This window comes from Plectropomus leopardus, chromosome 15, assembly GCF_026936395.1.
Source record: "Plectropomus leopardus strain MGB_pleo_1.0 chromosome 15, ASM2693639v1, whole genome shotgun sequence".
NCBI lineage: Eukaryota > Metazoa > Chordata > Actinopteri > Perciformes > Serranidae > Plectropomus > Plectropomus leopardus.
The window spans coordinates 5,331,487-5,354,352 of record NC_142190.1 but is presented as its reverse complement, the minus strand read 5'-3'; the positions used below and the strand labels follow the sequence as shown (position 1 = coordinate 5,354,352).

Below are 22,866 nucleotides of genomic sequence, written 5' to 3'. Positions count from 1 at the left end.
TTTATTGGGTAAATAGAGAATAAATATCCTTCGTGCCATAGAAGCACAATTGGTGCCACATGGAGTGCTCCTCCAGCCTGTCTGAATCTGTCTGTCTGGTTTGTGTCTGTTTATTCTGGACCCTCCGTCCTAATGGACGGACAGGGTACTGATTCTGGACTGTATATTCCTCCAGGACTGTAATTTATTCCATCCTGTTTAGTGTAGAGTACTGCTTCAGTTTATGCTGCTGCTGCCGCTGGCTGAGTGATTAAAAATGGCGTTCTGTCCCCTCTTACTCTGCTTTTCCTTATTTCCCTCCAAGACACTTACATTTTTACTGTTGTAGTAGGAATGATAGGAATGGCTGTCTGTCCCTATAGTCTCAAGTGAGTTAGATGCAAACTGAAGTGACTTTTTTGACGGCAAAATGAATTCTCTGTGAGTGGTTTATGTTAATTTATGTGACTAGTGTTGATCGACGTGCTTATTTTAAGCACTTTCTTGGCATGGTTTCCTTTGAAAGGCGTTTTAATCTCAGTGGGACAAAGCTGGTCAGATTAGATAATGTATATAATAATAAAAATGTGCTCCCTAACTGAATCACATGCTGCTTCGGCGCCTCCTCCCTTCCCTCCGTCCTCAGACTTCCTCCCTCAATCCTCCCCACTGGAGTGTAATAATATATTTGACTTTACTGGACGTCCCCGGGAGGAATTCCTGGTGTTTGGTGAACCGGAGTCTCTCCAGTGTGATTTCAGACACAGTGGACAGCGGTCATTAATCACTTCACCGGGATGATGTGATGCTGTGCGTTCATGTGTTTGTGTGTGTTGGAAGTGGCAGTGTTTTTCCTTTTTGAGAGCGGTCATCAGCAAACAAGTCCTATCTGTTCGTGGGGAAGTGATATTAGGAATGCCAGCGGTACAACGGGAATGCCTGTTTTGTTGTTCTTCCTCTCTCTGTTAGTTATTTCCTAGTGCTGGGATATGACCTCCGGCATGTCGCTTTCTCCGTGGGGCCTGGGCTGCATGGCGGAGATGTGGAGGACCAGAAAGTGGCTGGCCGCATTACCCCGAGGCTACAGGGTCTCACTTTTTAGTCGCCAGCCTTAAGAAGCAACATCCTGTTAGAATTCATTCTAAGGGCTAGAATGACCTCCATCTGTTAAGGGTTTACTTCTTTGACTTCCCAGGTTGCCATGTAATGTGTGATTGAAGAGGTGTTTACAGTGACTACATGCACATGTACAAAATATTTCAGTTTATGTCCCTTTTCTAAAAAGACAGTATTCCTACTAAGCTGTTCACATGGCTAATAAAACAAATATTCCATTTGTTCAATTCCTTCTTAAAGGATAGGGACTGCTTTGTGTCTGTAGGTAAATCACATGTGGAGTTCCCCAAGGTTACATTCTGGGGCCTCTTCTGTTTAACATCTACATGCTTCCACAGGCTCAGATTACGGAAAATAACAAAATATGTTACCCTAGTTATGCAGATGTCACCCAGATATGCATTACCTTATCACCAGAGGACAATGGTCCAATCGAAGTTCTGACAGACTGCATACAAAGGAATGATTGGATGTGCCACAAATTTCTTATACTGAACAATAACAAAATGAAGCTACCCTTTCAGATGCCCTTTAACAGGCAATTTGACCCTTTGAACTCTAAGCAAATTGGTTTGATTTATTTTAAAAACATGGGGGTAAAAACAATGACCAACGTGGCAAGAAATGTCATACAAATTGCAAGAAATTAATTTTAAAAAAATCCTGAAAATTAGTTCAAAAAAAGAGAAGAGGATTATTAGAAAATTATCCTCCAAAATAGGGAAAATGTCAAGAAAACTATATTATTATTTATAATAATTCTATATTAAAATTACATTACGAAATATAATACAATATATAATACAAATACACATTCATGTTTTATTTTCAGCACTGTTTAGGTCATTCTCTAATCTCTTTTTTATCTTATTTTAAGGTAATTTTATTTTAACTTTTTGTTTCTTACATTTTTGGGGGGACATGTCTTGTTAAGTTGCTCATTGCCCTCTCCTTATGTTTCTGAAATAAATTAACCTAATTTGCTCAGGTTTCAAAGGGTTAATTGATAATGTTAAAAACCACAGACCAAGCCAGAAATCCTGGGGTAATCATGGACTAAGACCTGTGTTTTGATGCCGATGGTCACAAAGTCTGCCTACAATCAACTTAAGAACGTGTCAACAATAAAAGTATTTATCATAATGTTTCATAATGCCCAACAGCAGGTGCGTTTTTTGGGCTGCTCCCTGAAAGATTTGAATAGTCCAAAAGTTAACTGGATGTATTTGTAGCCATGTAAACGTAGTCAGTGAGCACAAGGTCAGGTTGTGTCTGAGATCTCCAGACGGACACAGATATGAGGAGAAGAAAACAGATGAAATAAAGCTCATGCTATCGAAGGCAAATGCTTTCACAGCTGAAATGCGGAAACGTGGGTGTTATCAACAATTTCAGAGCCTCAAGCTCTGAGTAAAGTCTGGCCTTCGAAACGTCAAAGCCACATCTGAATCAATACATCAACTTTCATGGTTAGACTGCTGTTAGCTTGATCTCAGTTGACGGTAGAGTCCAGTGAAGTGCCAGCGCAGAGGAAATGTATTTGCTGCTGTATTCTCACATTGCCTCAAGCACCTATAGGTCATAGTTAGAGAGGGGAAAGAGCCCCATATCTGCTCTGACACAGGATTAACAAAAGACCATGACCCAGTCCCCAGGGGGCGCGCACGCGCACACACACACACACGCACACACACACACGCGCACACACACACACACACACACACACACACACACACACACACACACACACACACACACACACACACACACACACACACAGCGGATTCATGCCGGATGCACACACTCACCATTTCACACTCTTACACACACACATGTGCAAAACATTCAACACATGTCGGCACATACAGTACCAGTACCGTACCGCACCTCAGAAGGCATCTGCTGCTTCTGGCAGTGCTGTCCCATAATAACAGAGCTGCATCTCTTATGGCATTGGTCACACTTATGGATGGATAAATTGAAAAAAAAAAAAATCATAGCTGTGTCCCATTTTAGAATTAGTTGTGAACCTCCCAATAAAGTCTTGATACCCCCTTTAGTTTTCCTATTAACCATCTTTTTGTGAGAATGTGGCGTCAGAATAAACACCCTTGTTTTACAGACCAGACTCCAGTAGCGAATGAAAACTCATAAAAGACAGGCGGCTCATTTAAGTGAGCATTTTTATTGTCATGCATGGAAGTTTCTGTCAAGGAGATGTATTGAGGTGCAGCTTCAAACATATTTCTATGTTGTTGTTGAGATGTGAGCGGTATGTATTACACATTACTCGTGACTTAACAAAAAGGAAGGCATTACATCATTGTTTTAATCCTTATAGGAAGTAAGATGTTAACTTTTTTACTTTATTTTTGTTTTTGTTTATTTTTTTATTCCACACAGGGTTGGTGCATTCATGAAAAAACAGGAAAAGTCATGGATTTGCAAATTGCATTTTCTAGGCCTGGAGAAGAAAATTAAATAATCCCTGTTTTGAAAAAGTCATGGAATTTTGTTTCACAAACTTGTATAATAACATGAGGTGTTCAAGGACTATCGAATATTTAAAAATCCAACAATAATCTCTGTTTTTACAGTTGACATTTACCAAGTTTCTTCTTTAATAATCATGTTTTCTTAACTACTGGCAGTAAATGACAAGCCTCCCCATTTTGCACCATGCCCTCCCCTCTCAAAAATAACAACAAACTTTTTTTAATATATATTTTAAAAAGCTGCTTTATAATAATGAAAAAAAGAACCGATAAGGAATATCAATGATCGTTTCAGAGGATATATGATTTTAGAAATTTGCCTCAAAGTCATGGAAACGTATTGGTAAAGATGTGTATGAACATTTTTTTAAGGTGTTACCTCTAACATTGGATGTCGGCCTCCGTCACATGACGTCAGACAGTAACACAAGCTTTACTTACCTTTAAATTGACATTTCCTCTGTGCGTTCTTCCACTTTGACGTGGACTTTTGGCAACAACAGAAAAACAACAGCTGTTTATGTGACTAACTGCATTTATGTTGCATCTGTGTGCATGTATATGCTCATGGCAGTGCCTAGCCTTGGTAACATCTCGTGTGTGTTGTTGAAATTTGGGTTCTGACAAATACCAGATGTCAATTTCATGTGCAGAAAGGAGCTAAGCAAATCCTCTAAAATGAAGACGTTTTTTTCCTACGCTTCTTAAAAAGCACTAGTTCAGTGTTTGGGTGAGAGGTTAAGAGCGGGATTAGGTTTAGGTTACTCTGAAGGTTAAGGTGAAGCATTCAGAGAAGGACTCGAGCCTGGGCTCAGATACCAATGTAGATAACAAAGGTCATCACAAATGTGTTGATGCAAACAGGTGTGTGTGTGTGTGTGTGTGTGTGTGTGTGTGTGTGTGTGTGTGTGTGTGTGTGTGTGTGTGTGTGTGTGTCCTTTGACAGAACAAATGGAGCTGCGTTCCTAAAATACGTTACCCTCCTCAGCGGGACATCAGCAGACATAAGTGCATAATGACAGGAAGGGATGAGTCCAGCCTTAAGTCCCCGATAGCAGAGAGAGTTTTCCCTCTTTAGATGTCAACCCCTCTCAACCGTCCCCAAAAACCCATCGTCCCCATTCTTCACGAGCACAGTCCTAACTGAGACATCTGACTGGCACCGAAGGGGCTTTCCCACCATACTGAAAGGAAAAGTTCTCTTTGGAAAGGCTGTTTGGACGCCTCCGCTCCTGTTTGATATTTCAGTTTAACAAGGTGCGGAGGTGGCAGCTGTGGGATGGGATCACAGACCCAGACCAAGCTTCATCAGCCATCTGCGAGTGTTACCGACTGTAAACCCTGCCGGCTTTGTGAACGGCCACTTTTAATAATGGGAAGAATTTATTGGCTGTTTCAGAGCCAAAGAGCAACAGTTGTCAGAATCTCTCAAAGTAGAATTAATAAGCAGTAAACCCCCTTTTAATCCCGCCATTCTTTACTGATATTTTCGCACTGACAGACCTACAGTGTGATATACAGAATGGATACAACACTGCTGTAAGCCTGATGGCGCTTAGGTGGCTTGTGAATGTTTTTTCGGAGTGTATATTAAGACGTTTCGTTTCTTGACTCTGTGATGATGGATCAGGTGGATTAAATCAGCTGCTCCTGTTTAACGCCATATTTGTATTTTTTCTCCTGTCTTTTACAGATTCCCTTTGTACCCCAGAGGAGAGCGCTTTCATTTTGAATATGGTGTCTACTTACTCAACAAGAACATCGCTCAGGTACGGACATGCTGCTAATGTGTCAATGGCAACTTTTTATGAGTTTGAGGATGTTAAAATGTTAAATTGGTTTAATTACACATAGCATGATTTTTATCTTACATTTTTGGGCCAAAATGTTGTCCTATAATGTTTTTGCACACGATGAATATGTAACATTTGCACATTTTATACGTATCAATGATTATAAATGAGTATATGAGCTGACTTTGTCATGTGGAGATGAGGGGGTGGTGTTGGATGGTAAGACGCCTGCCAAGCTGCAGAACAGTGTTCAAGACCAAGAAAAAACAAAGCCAACTGTGATTTAGCAAGTCATTGCTGTGTTTGTAGCGGCATTTTAGGCACCAAATGTGGGTGTTTTGTAGTGTCCTCTTGCAGTTTTCGCAATGACTTTGTAGGCTCTGAAAACAGTTGTTTTTCTTACTGAGACATCACTGCTTTTCCTGCTGGGATTGTGTTCCCGAAACTGTGTATTTCAAGGCAAAATATGATCTTTTCAACAAGCTTTGTATCATAACAACGTGGGTAGTATGCATCAGTGAACTGAGGTAGATTTCACTCCATTTAACCAGCAAAATAGCCCCAGATATTATTTTGGGTCAGCTGGTGGAGTTTAGCTGGCTTTCGGGCTGCTGCTCGAACTACAGGCTGCACTTCTACATTTTCAAAGACTATAGGAGTGCATGAAGAGACTCTAAAAATCAGATCAAACTGTACGTTAAAACTAGGCAGTGCTAATCGAAAATAACCAAGATTATGTCACTACACTGCCTATTTCTGGCTCTAAATGTCCTAAGAAGCATATTTTAGGGCCATGTTTAGCTGTAATAGCAAGAGCTAAAGAATACTTTTGGAAGCTGAAAAAACTGATCAAACGGTAAAACTAAGCAGCGCTGATCATAAATAAATCAAGATTCTGCATTTCATTTTCTTACCTCAAGAGTTTTCAGATACATGTTACTGTAGTACAAGATGGTCGCGTACCAGCCTTCATTTTGTCAAAAGGAAGAGTTCGTGTTGCGTCACCCACCAGTAGGAGCATTTAGTGGTCCAGTGCAATGCAGTGCATTTTGGTATTTGAAGGTTTTCTACGGCTTGAGCAAAAGCAACTGCCACAGTTATTTTCTCTGGTCTTGTAGCACCAATTTCAAAAGTATTTGCATCATTCTTCGGCATAGAAAGCCCAGTTTTATGAAAATACCCTCTTTGCAGCAGTGAAATGCGTCTTTTAGGTGCCTCTGAAGGAGCAGATAGTCACAACATATAATGGATCTGTGTGTGTCGGTGACATTTGGCACACATGTTGCATTAATGCTTTAAATTGGTTTCTCTTTCTCGCTCTCTCTCCATCACTCATAAACACAGATACCTCAGGGGAGGGTTGAACTCTTGACCTATCCCTGCTTATTAAAGTACACCTAATGTGTTGACCTGGGTTACTCCCACCATTCATCCCTCAGACATTTACCACTGGCTCCTAACAATTTGCATTCCATTCCCTGTTTTCCTCCTCATCCGGGCGGGAATGAAGGGCCTCTCCGCTGAAAAAGACCGGGCAATTAGCGCTAGCAGGTGGCTGACTTCAAACCGCTGCACTTTGGGAGGTTTTTCACTGTAATGCCAGACCACAAGCTGCTAGCCAGTATCCAAGTCTGCCATCTTCCCGCCAGAGTCCAAGAATAAGAAAATAAGCCCGATGAGAAAACATTTTAGACAGCAAATGAAAATAAGTGCTGTGTGAAACCACCAAAGGGAACGACGGAGCGGCCTGTTGTGTTTTGAGAAAGTGAATTGAATCCAAAATGGAAGCCATTACTGTATTTTACATGGTTAGCTCAGAAACGTCAAACTCTAATCTGACACTCATTCCATCAAGTCCAGTTAGTTTTGTTTGTGTAGCTCATATCAGAAATTTGCCTCAAGGGGCTTTAAAATCTGTACCACATACAAAACCTCTGTCCTTAAAGCCTTGCTCTGGATAGGGAACAACTCCCCCAAAAAACCTTTAATGGTTAAAAAAATGATGAAACCTCAGGAACAGCAACTGAGGAGGAATGTGGTCTTCCAGGACAGACAGCAACATAGGTCAGTCCAAGCACTCAAGGTCAGTTATTGAAATAATAGCTGGGCTGAACTACTCAAGCAGGATTGAATTTTATGTTATTATTAATATTATTAGTATTTATAATACTAATAATAATAATAATACTAATACTAACACTAATAATAATAATAATAATAATAATAATAATAATAATAATAGTTATTATTATTAAAAAAGGAAGAAGCATATGATTAGAAAATTAAAAGACAGTCAGTTATAAACAAAATATGTCAGTGAAGGTAAAACACACAGAGACCACTATGAGTGGTAGAAATGGGAGAGATGATGTGAAATAGCAAGAGTGACATTCATTTATTGACATTAATTAAATACACACTAAATTAATGTCAGCTGTTGTTTAAAAATCTTTACTGATCCCACATCTCTTGTTGCTTTTGGAAAGTTATTCCATAATTTTGAAGCATGTGTGCAGAGCATTGGTGTTAGGGATGTCAGTTTCAGTTTTGATAGGCTGATAATGAATAACAAAGTCATTAATCTTCAAAAAAAAAAAAAGGGTGGGCTCAAACTTTCCAAAGCCACTTTTTTGGGTTGGGACAGGGTTATTAGCTGTAATTGCCAAAAAAGCAACACTGCTAGCTGGTTAGCTCTTGTCAGACCCGGCTGGTGTGCAGTGCGGTAAACTAAGAGTTGCAAAATTAAACAATAGACTCACATGTGTAATTGGTTGTAAATATTCTTGGCGATTGACTGTTGACATCCCGAAGTAGCATGTATTTAAAAATCCAATAAAAGATCTTAGAGTGTGTGAGAGACTGTTGAAGGACAGAGTGGAGTGTAGCTAAAACCAGGGCAATATGCTCAAAAGCAAAACTCTGAGTAAGTTAAATTTCTTCTTTTTCTGTTTCTGTTTCGGAAGGCTAGTAAAAAGAGTATTGCTATAATCCTATCTATTTGATATAAAAGCATGAACACATTTTTCGGCATTTTTACAGGATAGCAATGGCCGTACATTGGCAATGTTCCTTCAGTGATAAATAGCTGTACTATAATAACTGTCCGGACCAAACACGTTTGATCTCACACGTGTGCAGTCATGCATTTGTACCATTGTGACTTATAACTGACACCTTTAAGACCTGGCACAAGCTTTGCAGTGAACCTCAAAGAAGAGTTTTTATACTCTTTAAACCATAAGATGAACGTATTGTGCTTTTGCATGACCTACATTTGAGTGTTCGGAGCTAACAAGTGATTTATAGATTAACTCTTTAAGACCCGAGCAAATTGTCCTGATGTCTTTTAAGAACACAAAAAGAATGCAATGAACAATTTTGCAAGAAATGACCCAAAAAATAGCAAGAAATTAGAAAAAGTTACAAGAACCTTACCTGAAAACTGGCAAACACAAGTAAAAAAAATCTAAAAAAGTGCTAAAATAATATAGAAATATATTTCTGTTGCATAATGTTGAATATATACTTATAATAAATATATATGCAGCAACAATTTTCTCTGTTTATTTTTTATTACATTTTTCTAATATTTTTTTCCCCTGTAACTTTGACTTGTTTCTTGCCATTTTTTTAAAATATATTTCTTGCCAAGTTGCACATTGCCTTTTTCATGTTTTAAGTGGGTTAAAAATAGATCTTTTAGCTTATGATGACTGTGTTATATAGATTACATTTTGTTTTGTTTCTTTACCTAAATATCCACAGTGTTCTGTGTTTATGCACCACAGAGAGAATCAGATCTAAATGTGCATGACACTATGTAATCTTTTTCACATGTAGAACATTTGGCATGCAGTCATCTCAATGCATATTCCTACCTTTCAACTCACATAACCCCCACCCATGATCCTTTTTATCAAAGCCACACATCATGATCTAAGCTTTCGCAGATTTCTGCCTCATGAATCTTAACCATGTGGTGCCATCAGATGTAGCGTTGCATGCTCACTCCTGCTGAAAGTTTAATTTGATTAATGATAGAAGGCACATGTAAGTGGCTTTAGGAGAAATATCCTTTATCTAAATCAGCTTCCCAGCAATGAAATCTATAATAATATTTTTGAATTTATGAAGTCGTAATGGTGCAGTGATGGAGAGATGTCTTTTCTGGTATTCAAGAGCAGAATGAATTCTCATATAAATGGTGCTTCAAAGGACTCTGGCCCGCTGAGGATAAAAATGAGATCCAGACTGCAGAGCCTTTTTACCTGTGTCCATGGACACCAGTGCAGAAAGATTCAAATGTAAGGTTTTGAAATCAGATGTAAAACGTTAGCTGAACCACAGGTGGGCACATTTGAAGAATGCATGTAAAAGAAATCTGTGGAATAATAGACTGAAAGAAGGCTTATTACGTTTTTCTATTGTTTTTGAATATGTGGAGGCTTGTTTCTGTAATCACATCGACTGAACCAAGATTATTTTATTTAACTAAAACTAAGCTAAAAACTAAAACTACCTGTGAAAAAACATTTTAGTTAACTGAAATAAAATGAAAGTAAAAACTAGACTTTCAACAATAAGAGAAAACTAACCAAAATGATATGGTATACTTACAAAATGTACTGAAATAAAATAAAAAATATACATCAAATGTCTTTAGTTTTAGTGTCGGTCACTTTGGTCAAATTTGCTGAAGACCTGAAACACGCTGGGCTTTTATTAATGTGCTAACTGGCTAACTAATGTCTTAAATCTGTCCTGTTGGTCCCCCAGTTTCCCTCTTTAAATGACGAATAAAGACCACTGTCGCCTGCTGGTACGTGCCAGTTAACTGCTGGCTGTAGTCTTTGCGATGTGTTCAAGTGCAGCTTTTTAGGTGTGACACAGGTGACATGAGGTCTTTGTCACCACTAGTTCTTTGATGCGTGTTTGGTTTTCTGGGCCTAAACTCGAGCGCACGGAAGAAAACAAATTGTCCATTGTGCTACTCGTCATGACGACCTTTGATGTAAGACCACCGAGAGAAAAACATGTATTTTTCTTGTTTTCTCTAAAGCTAACATGTTCTGCTTTTTAACTGCTGGGTAGAGCATCGGTATTTTTACTGGATGAAATTTCAGCTTCCACTCAAAGCCTTGTCTCATGCATACCATGTGTGCCTGACTCCGTCCACGTTAAGGATGAGTTATCAGGTTTACCTCAAAACAATATAACGGTGCCACATGAGTAGCCCGGCTCCATATGATAGTGATAATAGGCCATTGTTTTAAAACTGAAGCAGCGGTAAACATGTCACAGTCGATAAAAGAGAACCCGCTGCAAACTGAGCTTTCCCATCCCACTTTGGTCGCACATCTCGGTAAACTGTGTACTCCCGTGAGTCGGATCTCTGCGTTTCTTGGATCTCACGTCACACATGCGATGCTGGGAAAAGCATGAAGCAACAGAACTCTTTCATGCTAATTTCTCCTTGTAAATCTAATAAGGATCCTTTAACCTTGTCATTCTTATCAGTGAGATTTGGTTTCTCTCCTGCTCTGCTGTATGTTTCTTGTTAATTTATTGGAGCTTTTTTAAGGAAATGGTTGCTTTGCTGACCCCTACACACAGAGCCTGTATCTTTTACTGCTAATATGATTTATGAAGAGACTGCTTTTTTTGAATATTTTTTTCTCTGTGTCCTTCATGGCCGCCTTTTGTTGAGCCAGACGTGTTATGCAGCCATCGCACAGCTTGTCCGATGTCTGGCTCTGTGATACAAAGCAGAGGTCTGGTTTCACAGCAGGCCCGGCTGATTGTCCAACTGACTAGAGCCTGGGTGGGAGACATTAGCTGTCCATCTCTTATTAAATTGCCCTGTGTGGCTGGGTTTGAAAGTGATACAGGGAAGCTGGCGAAGGATCGGGCCGCAGCATGTCGACCTCGCTTTGATGTGGCAGAGGGAGAAGTTTGTTTTTGTGAGGCCTCGTGTCAGGAGGGGCAAGGCTTCGGTTGCTGCTAGGAACACCCTGGACATCAGGTGGTAACACGCTCTCATGTTGCCACGTCAGGTTAATTTGTTTGGCCAACAGAATAGAATGAAATAGAATAAAGTTTAAAATAAAAACAAAATATATAAAATATATAAAATATAATAAGATAAGATAAGACAAATTAAAATAAAATAAAATAATATATAAAATAAGATAAAATAAAATAATATATAAAATAAGATTAAATAAAATAATATATAAAATAAGATAAAACAAAATAAAATGAAATCAGTTAAATTTTGTGTCCACCAGGGTTTAAATTTGTCTTCAGCCCACTAAAACACAAAAGACAACACAAAAAGCAGACAAGCAGTTAGTAAACACATAAACAGGTCATTGGCAACACTAAACACATTATACCAGTTCATATGTGTCTATGGTTTAAAACTCATCAGTCACTTTGTTGAGAGGAGAGAAGTTAAAGAAGGCTTCATAGAAATTCAAAAAATACTGTTGCAATGTATAGAATTTGCCATATTTAATACTACAAAATATGCAGCACTTGGGTGACTTGTTTATGAGGAGATATTGTAATTTTTGTTAAAGGCACAGTGTACTGGATTTTAGGAGACATATTGGCAGAAATGAAAAAAGCGTGAGATTCATGACGTGTTCATTAATCCCAGAATTGTTTTCACCTGTGTTCTTTAATGATGAATCCCGCCTGAAGATGAATAAAAGTAGAGAGAAATAAAAATCTGAAGAGGAAGGAGCACCGGACTCTAATAAGAAAAGAAAAAAAACCCAGCTGTTCTGAAGTTGGGGTACTTCTGCAGAAATTGAACACCAAACAAGTTGTCATATGTTGTAGAGTCAGGAGAGTGTATGAAATGAAACAAAAAAGATGCATGAGATGCTAAAAAATGCATTTATCAACCACCCGACCCGCAAACCACAAAATTCATGCATTATAGTAGCACAGCTGGCAGGACTGAGGACAGAGACAGGCGCTGTGGCGCTGTCCAAGGAGCGCGTGTGTGTATTTAGAAAGAGACATAGAAAGAGGGAGAGAAGGTGAAGGGGGACAATTTTTAACAGTAATTCTGTAAGATATTAATAACTTACTCTGAAAGCTGCTTAGTGACTTTTTATCTCGTCTGTCTAAACTGCTCTTAATATTTTCTAGCCTGATCAATCACTAATTATTAGATGGCATTATTCACATCAACATAGCTGATTTGATCTGAAGTGTTGTTTAGTTTTAAGAAGCTATAATACCTTTTTAAAAATAATAAACATTGAATTAATTAACTAAAAATAAGGCCTTAATTTGTATTAAAATGACATCAATAATTCTTTCAAAAATCTTAAAAAATGCTCAGACATGGGAAGTAGGATTTTATTAGTTGTTTTTCTGACATTGCATTGTAAAATGTCAAAATAATTGGCAACATATATTTTCTGTAAATAACTGACCGAATTCCTCTTCTTAAACTCATCATGATGGGATTCCTGGCAGTGAGATCTCGCATGCAGAGTCCAAAACACGTAATCGCCAAGGCCAACAGCCTCCGGACATTTCCCTCCTTGATTGGTAAACCAAATAGATTATTGTAATATTATAGGTTCACTGTCTTCCATGTGTTCCACTCTAAACTGTTTTTATTAATGCATCTCATATATAATCAAGGTTTTACACTGGACAAAGGCAATGTCATTTTTTATGTTATAATAAACATTTGAGCAAAATTGCCCTTCAATTTTGGTTAAAATTGGTCTTAAATTTCATTCCAAGTGGCAATAAAAAGTCTAAAAGAATCTAAAATCTAAATTGCTTTAAGCTGTAGGAACCCTGTAATCACCTGGTCCATTTGTTTTGGAGAGGAAGGGATCTCATCGGATATTTCAGCTTCCAGAAAAAAAAAACTCTCCAGCAATTAACATCGAAGGAATTTTAACCTGGAGAAGTTTCAGCTGGTTGCAATCTGCAATCCTCACCACTAGATGTCACTATATCCCCCTAAATCGTACACACTGTTCCTTTAACATGCATATTTTCTCTTTGGTCCCAGTTGAACTGATACCAGATCTTGAATTAAAGAGAATGTGATTTTGTCTTGGCTGAGTTGTAAAATGAATGACATCTGGCCGCTGCTTTTCCTTTAAGTAGTTGGCCACAGGTATGTAGCTGGGCCTGAAGTGCCCATCCACAGGGGAGCACCACTGTTAAACCTGCCATTCCTCCATTCACAGAGACAAATTAGCCAAGTTAGTGTGGCTGACTCCAAAGGAAAACCAGCAGCCTTTTATCTGGAGGCGCGCCATGTGTTGCATTGACTGTGTTATACACTAGGCCGCGTTGTTGTGAAACAGGCATGTGGGGCTGATTAAATGACAACTGATGCTACACAAAATCTGTAGGTTCTTAGGAGGAGGGGTGGGCGCAACAATTAGTTCACAGTCACTAAGCTTAGCGTATCATATTTTGCGAGCCTCAGGCACAGGAAAGCTAGTTTTGGGAATTAAAACAAATCTGTTGTGGCCCAACCAGGTCACCTTTAGGTTCACCTTTTATTTTTGTCTACTGGGGAAAGTCGCCTGCAGTATCCCACCTTTCAAGTCTCTGGACAATTTCACACCATGACCTGCAGGCAGAGTGCCATTCTGGTGGTCTGAAGCATACGTCAGAGCGCCCGTGGCCCTTAAGAGTGGCAACTGTGGCTCCATAAAACACGGCTATGACTCACTGGGGGAGCCTACTGTGTTTAGTGGTTAGTGGAGGTGGCAGTAAGCGGAACAGGAGCTGGTTGGCTGGAGGTATTCATTTTGAAGCTATTTGGAAAGGTTGTAGGTGCTTCAGCAAGAATAACTTGTGCTAAAAAAGAACAAAAATAATCAGCAAGAGTTAGTTTGTCCTTGCAGTATTTTTGCAGTTGTACATTACTAAGAATTGACATGTATAAGGCAGATAAATCTAAGCTATGTAAATGAATACTGTGAATTAATTTTATTTTATCACATCCTGTCAGGCATTATGCTTTATCAACTCATTCTCCTCTGTAACAGTTTTGTGTCTGTAGGAAACAGGCAGCATTTTTGCATTACATTATTGTTAAACTGTGTTAAACATAATAAAAAGATATGTAGGGTTACATGAAGCAAATGGGCCTTCTCAAATTGTTGTGGTCACATGGTTTGATCCACAGGCACTAATCTCAGCCTTACAAAGACACCTGGTTTGGATATAATATAACAAGAGAAATAGTTTGTTTCCTCCGCTGACACCACTGAAACCGAAGTTTAAACACAAGTCTAACTGATCTGTAACTGAAAAATGAGCTGGCTGGAGAGCACAACTCTGTTTGCTGTTTTAAAAAGAAGGAATATGGAAACATACACTGTATGTGTCATTAGGTTTGGTGGGATGACTGCAAGCAAACCCAATCACCTCCTCTTGTCATTTTTTTTCTGGCTTACTCTTTTCTCATGCATTTCATCTTTGTTCATTTGACATATTCCAAAGTCAGCTCTTCACCTCTGTGACAAAGCTCATGGCCCCAGTCAAAAGAGATACGACGTAGTCTTGGCATAGCCCTTAGCGGCCATTAGCTCATGTGATTGTGCTTCGATAGAAACCATATGACCCTAGCAAAGACGTGCAAAAAGAGAACATTACACAGCTCCCCTCCACCTCATAACTCCCCTCCACCTCCGACCAAGTTGTCAAAACTGTTAAAGGTCCCCCATGAAAACTATCTCCACTTACAGTATTGCCTTATTTCCTTTCTTCTGTAATGTGAATGTTGGAGATGGTACCGGTTCTACCACTGGGTTTTGTGAATACAGTTGACTCCTTGTAGTGAAACAATGGGCGTATTTGCACATGAACTCAGTTTTTCCACAGTTGGCATTCCTGTGAGAAGTTGTGTGTTTACTCTGTCGATCCACAAGTCTGTGCATCAGAAATGGCTGTGCACAGTCAGTGATTGTGTAATAGTCCGATGTAGGATTTTGGCTTGGGCGGTATCACAGTAGAATGGTATTCCAGGGTATTTAGAGATCCTGAAGGAATGTTTTTCAGTACCATCATAAACACAGGTGCTGCTCTTTCTATTAAACCTATTGTGTGTAGTACACAGCATGCACCACCAGAGCTCAGTCTCCTTGAAAGACACTGTGACACCTAGTGGTGGAGGGAGAAGTTACAGATAGTTTGGACTGTAAACAGCCGGCGGCCAGCAGGAAGAGACAGACCGTGGGCAAGTTGCGGCGATGGGCGGTGATGTGTTTTATGATGGGCTAACGAGGCAAACCTCGTCAGTCTTCTGAGACCGAGAGAAAGTTGAATGTAAAAGGTTGTATTAGTTGTATTATTCTTCTGTTTGATAAGGAAAATGGGTGTGAGAATATTACTTGTAGTCACATTTTGTGGGTTTCCATTGTGTATTTATTAGCGCTGCACACTTAAACCGGCATATACCGTACACTCTGGTGAAATTTCAGGAAGGTATGAAATATTACATACTGCGCCAAGCCTACTTGGAACTGTTATGTTCAGTTCTGTGAGAACAGGTGTACAGTTATATGTCTCTGTTTAATAAAGAAAGCAGGTGTGAGAATATTACTTTTCTTGACATTTTGTGGCTTTCCATTGTGTATTTATTGGTCAGAGAAGCTGAAAGTCAGTAGCTGTCAAGAGGTAGGAGTGGTGGTGATGGTGTTGGGGTGTTGAACTTCTACTGTCCCATACCATATATCCTGCTGACAATTCAGGAAAATATGAAGGTATGAAATATTGTATACCCCCTTAGCCAAGTATGATATAAAAATATATGTACATCGTAAATGCAAATGACTCAACTTGTTATGTCATATTTTGCAAACTTTTCTTTAATTGTATTCATTTTTTTACACTATTATACCCAACAGGATTGAATGAGGTAGCTTAAATGTGTCAGAGCCCTTTTATGCTGAACCTACTTAAGAGTTCTTCAAGTGGGAAAAAAATAATAGCTGACAAGGATCCATTATTCGATGTCTCCCAGGAGAAAAGTTTGGCACTATCTGGTCTTTTTAGTTCACCTTTCACTCCTCCATTGCTTGAATTCCTTCGAATGAGAGCAGAAACTGGAGCTCAAGCCTACTTCCCAGCAAGATCTTTCTAAAAAATTGGAACATTTTTAGACAGAACTATTCCAGGTTTCCCTCAGAAGCCTGTTGGTCTTTCTCTCCTTGTCCAACTGAGGCTTGCGGTTCGTGACTCACTTCTCGGTACGTTCCAGAAAAAAAAAAAGGAAAGAAAAACAGGCGATTGCATCTCCACTGTCCACTGTCCAAACAGACTCCTCAATGTTCAGGAATCATAATGCAGCCCACTGTACGCTGTTTGTTTACCTGAACCCTGGACCACGGCTCCCCAGGCTCTGCCACCATCTCTTACTTCCAGACTGAGCCTGGAAGTAATCAGGGCCATTTCAGCTGCCTGCTGCCACTCATTGTCTTCATCCCTCCAGAACAGCCACATCCGTTTTCCATTTTACAGGGATTGATATGATAGAGCACATAATGGGCGGCACCAGGAAATGTAGTGCCAAGCCCACGTATTATACGTCACTTTGGTGCCTAACAGGAAGAAGGAAAGAAGGAATGAGGCATCGAGTGAAGTTTTCTTTTAGGCCAAACCATAAATGTGTCTGTTTTTGCTTTTGCACAGTGAAGAATAACCTGAATCTGTATGCCCCGAACGTCATTTCCCACATGGCCATATGCTGTACAAATGTTGGATAATCATCCCCTTCCATCTAATAGAGGATAAGTTATAGACCTGAAGTCTGACAATGTGGTTTGCATTTGATCGCTATTAAGGTGCCACTTTTAACAAGATCTCTGTACTCCGCTGACAGTAAAAAGCACTTCATTAGTGTACTTTATTTATCACATTTCGAGCAAGAGATTATTTTTTGACAGTTTATAAGTGGGTTGTATTGTGAGATTGTTAACAGCCTGACATGACCAGAGACAGTAGGCTGATGGCTGTCTGCTTTCTTCCTCCGGTGATTGATGCTAAGAGAGAGGAGGAAAGTTTCTGTTTTTTTTATGATGCTAGTCTTAAAGGAATACATCACTCACAAAGTGATCCTTTGTTTATCAGTTACTTGCCACATGTTATATTGAATATTTAAAGAAAATTTTGGTTTTCTTGCATACCACCAAAGTGAACAAAGAATCCAGAAACTGAGAAAATTCTTGGAGTCATGGGGGTGTCGGCCGCATATAACAACAGAAAAACTATGTTAAAGCATCAGTTTACAAACTCTCACACAACTATCTTTTTCCTTGGTGTCATGGTTTGGAAGTGGTGAGACCCAGCTGAACCTGGCATCCCTGTATAACCAGACAGTTCAATTCAAACAACTTTATTTCTCCCAAAGGCCAATTCAGTTTTAACAGTCTACACGCAAACATCCACCAACAGTTACAGCGTATAGCCAGTGTTATCTTAAATGAAGCCCTGCACCCTCTGCACTTTGAGTTTCAGCTTCTCCCCTCTGGGAAGAAGTTTTCAGTCCCAAGGTGTAAAACCAAGTGCTATAAAAACAGTTTTGTTCAAGCTGCCATCACACTGGTGAACAAGCTGTAGGAAAATTGCACAAAATCTCACATTGCATAAGATCCTTTTGGAGTCTGCATTTATGATTTATTTATTCATAGTTTTTAGATTGTTTTTATTTAAGATTTGGTTGTTTAGTTTAGTGTTTTTATTGGTATTTATTACATATTTAACATTTTGATTAGCACTGGGGCACTTTAATTCTTTTATCTTTCATCTTCTTGTCATGTTTTATCCTGTATGTTGTCTGTGGTGTCTGGAAACTGTTTTACATGGATGCCTTGCATACCAAATCTACCTACATACAGGTTTTAATAAAGTAACCAGTAACCAGACTTGTGCAGTATAATCCATTTTCATTTATTCAGTTGTATGCTCACTTCTTACCCAAACACAATAAAACCTTACTATTTAAAAACTGAACTCAAAGGGAAACTTATCTTTGCTCTCTTCAAAGCCGGACTCCAATGACAAAAACAGCAGTTTTTTTCTCACTGGACAAGGGGTTACTTGTCTATCTCTGTCTTGATCAATTATTTTGTGTGTTCTTGGGCGACTTTGGTGTTTTAAAGGTTTAGTTTGGATTTAGCAAAGTCACATATCAACAAAATAAACTAGCGATCAAAGCAGTGGTAGACAAGCAGCTCCTTTTTTTCAGCGAGACAGAATCACTTTGTTTGTCAGTAAGGTTGGGCTTCAAAGAGAGCATAGGTAAACTTGACTTCGTTCAGTTCCTTGTAAGAAAGGGTTGTCTACTTTGGAAGTACTGAGCATATGCTGGATAAATGAGACTTATTTTGCACAAGGTGGGTGAGAGATTGTAAGTGGATGTTTTGATATAATTTTGCTGTTGTTAAAACGCTGCCCTCTATTTTAGTGTTCTTCACAGAATGAGAATGTATGTGTAAGTTGACAATGATGTTAACCCTCACAGGGGCAGGGTGGATAATTGATATGTTGATCTGTTCACAGCTGATCAGATCACATCAATGAATGAGAGGAGCAGCAGTTTGTAAGTAAAGGCAAACTTTCAGATCCAGATCAATAACCAGTTATGTTTCACTTTTAATGGGCTTGACATTCTGCTCCGTCTATGCCTCAAGTGCGCTTTAAATAACCGTTAAATAAAACGGTATATATATTTTTTTTATTTTGCTCCAAAAATCTATGTTGTAACAAATAAATGTGTGGGAAATCCTGCTCCAGGTCATTAAGTTTTCGTCATGGGTTCAAAGTACCACAGAATATACAAATGGTCATTTTTCGGGTGAAGTATTCCTTTGAGATTAGATCAGTCAGAGGGTTGTAGCCTGAGGCCTACAGTTAACTCATTTGGATCATACATTTGTTGTACAAACACACTTAGTAGGGGTTTAACATTTGCATTACATAATGGAGTTTATTGGTGAATTATCTTCAAACATTTGAGTGTTTTTTATTCATTTGCCCGTTAACTGCAGTATATGTATGTATATGTCCTCAGATTTCAATAATAAGCAGAAAGTAGCTTTAACTACTGCTGCCCTAACTGCATGAACTGATAAATGTTTTGACTCATGAATCGGGAGCAACCTGTAGTTTATGTGTCTTGGCCCTGACTGAGCGAGAGATGTGTGAGGAGAAACTTGAACAGCTCCCTGTGCTGCTACCGGAAGACTACTGAGAAATTACATTTAGATAAGAAGTGTTTTTCTGCTCTGAAGAAACAGCTTGTTGGAAAAAGAAAAAGCTCTCAGCGGTTTAGTCGTCCTGTGGTTCTCTGAAAGTCCTTGTTCAAGCTACCTATTAACCAAACCCAGGCCTTAACGTACACTTCTTCTGTATGCCCATGGGTTTTCATAGTCTCGCTGTGTGGTCCCTGTTTTCCATCACAAACTTTTGTTGTTAGCTACAGCTCGCATCGAGTGCCACTCATTGGCCAGAGCGAGTTGTTGGTGGGACCCTTTTTTACAACCAGAAGTGGGAGAACCCTTTTCTATAAACAGATATTTTCCATACACTGCTGTATCAGGGAGATTGTGGAAAGGCGGTCGTGTGTCTGAGATGCTGTGCTTGCAAAGCCTGAACCGCTCTGCATGTCCTGTGTCTGATAAGAGTGGAAGCAACTGACGCTCCAGTCCTGACCGGTACAACGGAGAGAGTGGTCTTTGTCTGTCAGCTCGACGTCGGCCAGAAGTTGCGATTTATAAGCAGGTCTCAGACCGCAGTTGTAAGTGTATGTCACCGTCCTGTGGTTTCCAGCTTTGGGCGTATGTGAGCAGAGAGGCCGTCAGTGTGCTGCGATTATGCCTGAGCTCCAGGGTTTTATGGGAATTCCTCTGGACAGCCACCTATGACTTTATGAAACACTTAAATTCGTCTAATTGAATTTCCACATTTTGTGGTTGGTAGTTCCAGGTTTGTCCATCACCGCAAAGAGGTACCAGAGAAGCTAGTTCCACTAAATATAAGGATAAAAGTAAATGTTAATCCTCTGTCTGTGTGTGTGTGTGTGTGTGTGTGTGTGTGTGTCAGAGTGAGAGAATTTCATATGTGCCAAAGTATTCAGTTTTTGTTGGTTATTTAAGCCTTGACCAAATGTTTGGTGTCTCAGGGAAGTCAAGTCAAGCCACAATGTTATGTTATTTGCAGAGATTGATGGGGGCGAAGACGTCAGAGAACAGAAACGGACCCTTACTGATGATATGTTTTATTTCATAACATCAGAATAAATAGGTCGAGATCCAGAGATATTAAGTGGAAGTTTAATTTGCTTTCATGTATCGTCTTTTATAATCAATCAGCGTGCAATCGTGCTATGATCATCATCTCAGCATATCCTCTTCCCACAGGTCAGACTGTGGCTTTTAGTGGCTAAATGTTCTTAAAAAATGAGGGGTTTGCTGTGATTCTGGGTGTTTGGAAAGTGTTGGCTGCTCTGCTCCATCATTTACTTAATAGTGCGTCTGCAGTTTCCAGATGGTTTGAATTTGTAGCCGAGGCCTGTTTGTTTGGAGTCTGCTCTCCTGTTGTCTCGCTACATGCTACACAGAGGCCTCTGTGAAGTCCCTTCGCATGGAGATAACTCTCAGCTCCATGTTTCTATGGTAATATCTAAAAATATTGGCTTAGGTTGGAAGGAAACTAACTACTCAGTAGATAAAAGGAAAGAGAAAAGGGGAAAAAAAGGAAAGCTTTTGTCTTCACTGGAGGTCATATCGCCTCCTTTTGATCAGTTATGTCATTGTGTGTTGCATTTTTTTTGATCATTTGGTTTTCCTCTTGGTAAAGTTGACAGAAACTGGACCAAGGCACACAAACAAAAAATTCTCTCTGGTTGCGGGATGTTTTTGGCTGCCCATGCTTAGCTCCTGGGGCCCCCACCGACATGTCATAAGCACAGAGGGGCAGAGACCAAGTATATTTTATGTCAGCAAGTTTAGGAAAACTTGTTTTTCTTGTTAATTCATCAAACCCAGTGCGCTGTCATATGGGTGTTTGGGAGTAGAGGTATTTAATCATGAACGCAGGCCCTGCTGCGGCTCAATGACATTAAACAGCTCTCAGAATAAAACAATGCTGGCCTCGTCTGGTCAGTATTTGAAAAAATATCAGCCGTCCTGGCTCTGTGTTACTCCCTCTATCCCGTGCCGTTCCTGCTTCCATGTGGATTTCATTACAGCCCTTTGACTCTGGCCAGTCGGCAGCTTTTCATGTGAATTAACACAGCGGCTCTGGACCACAGAGTTCTTTCAGTGGCACTCATCATCGAGTTAAGAGAAGCAGCGTCTCTTTCCCTTAATTGGGGTTTATCAAGTTAATGTCCGCATTTGTCTCTTTCTCTGAATGTCAGTCGCTCCAACACTCCTCTCCATCAAATAACGTCTCACCTCATTAGCGTACTGTCTCTCTATCACCCCCTGATGTCATCCTCCATTACTCTGCCAGCAGAAGAGGTTATGGGTGGGGTGTCCTCGCTGTCATGTCATCATCCATGCCATCCAGCCACAGCTTTCTCTTTATTAATGAAGCGTCTGTGATGAGCCCGGGCCTGTTGTCCCTGAGGCCAAATAATCGTTTTACAGTTATTGGAGAAAGGGGGCTAAGTGGCTCATGAAAGCAGCTGTTAAATAAACACCAGCTCAAGTTAAAAAAGGAGGCTGCGAGGGGGTTTCTTTTTTCTTCTCCTTTGAAAATAATTAGTGAAAGCTGTTTCCTCTGAATAAGAATAACTTTTTTTTATTTCCAAGATATTAGCTGCTTGTCTTGAGACAAGGAACAAAATACATAACATGTACAGATACCTACAGTGTAGGCCTATATTATCCAAAAACATACAAGATCTAATATATAGATTTGTCCGTCAGTTTAATGTACATATTTAGTATCATCAGTGTTGTAGAAAGTTGCCTTAGGATTTTTTAGTTACATTTTAATGAGGCAGTTACAGAAATCTTTCACCCCCCCAAATGATCACTTAAATATATATCAATATACAGTATATATTATATCAATTAGCCAGTATAAGGTTGAAATTGTGAATAAAACTTGCACAATAATCCAAAGTACTGATAAAGGCAGCTGTAGACCATAAACAAAAAACAAGGTAAACTGAAGTCTGGCTTAGAAAGACTATAGATAAGTTTTACTTTTAGTTCAGGTCCCTGTCTGTTCTGGCTGTTTGAGAAGTGTTGAGCATTCAGCTGGATAAATTACACTGATTAATCTGCACAAGTTGTGTGAGTTTGTAAACAGATGTTTGAATGTGGACCCCTTTTGGATTCTTTGTTCACTGTGAGGCCATGTGAGAAAAACTCAGTATATCATGGGATCAGTAATTGATATACTAATGGTCATTTGTCGGTTTGAAGAATTCCTTTAATAGGAAAATCATTGCAGAGTGAAGTCAAAGTCACTGT

General features: G+C 39.5%; 1 protein-coding gene across 1 annotated transcript in view; it reads left to right on the top strand.

The window, feature by feature from the left end:
- uvrag (UV radiation resistance associated gene) overlaps nt 1-22,866 on the top strand; it is a 119,686-nt gene that overhangs the window by 62,169 nt on the left and 34,651 nt on the right. The window contains exon 13 of the mRNA XM_042498843.2: nt 5,284-5,359. Coding sequence (XP_042354777.1) covers nt 5,284-5,359 — 76 coding nt within the window. The remainder of the gene's footprint in view (nt 1-5,283; nt 5,360-22,866) is intronic.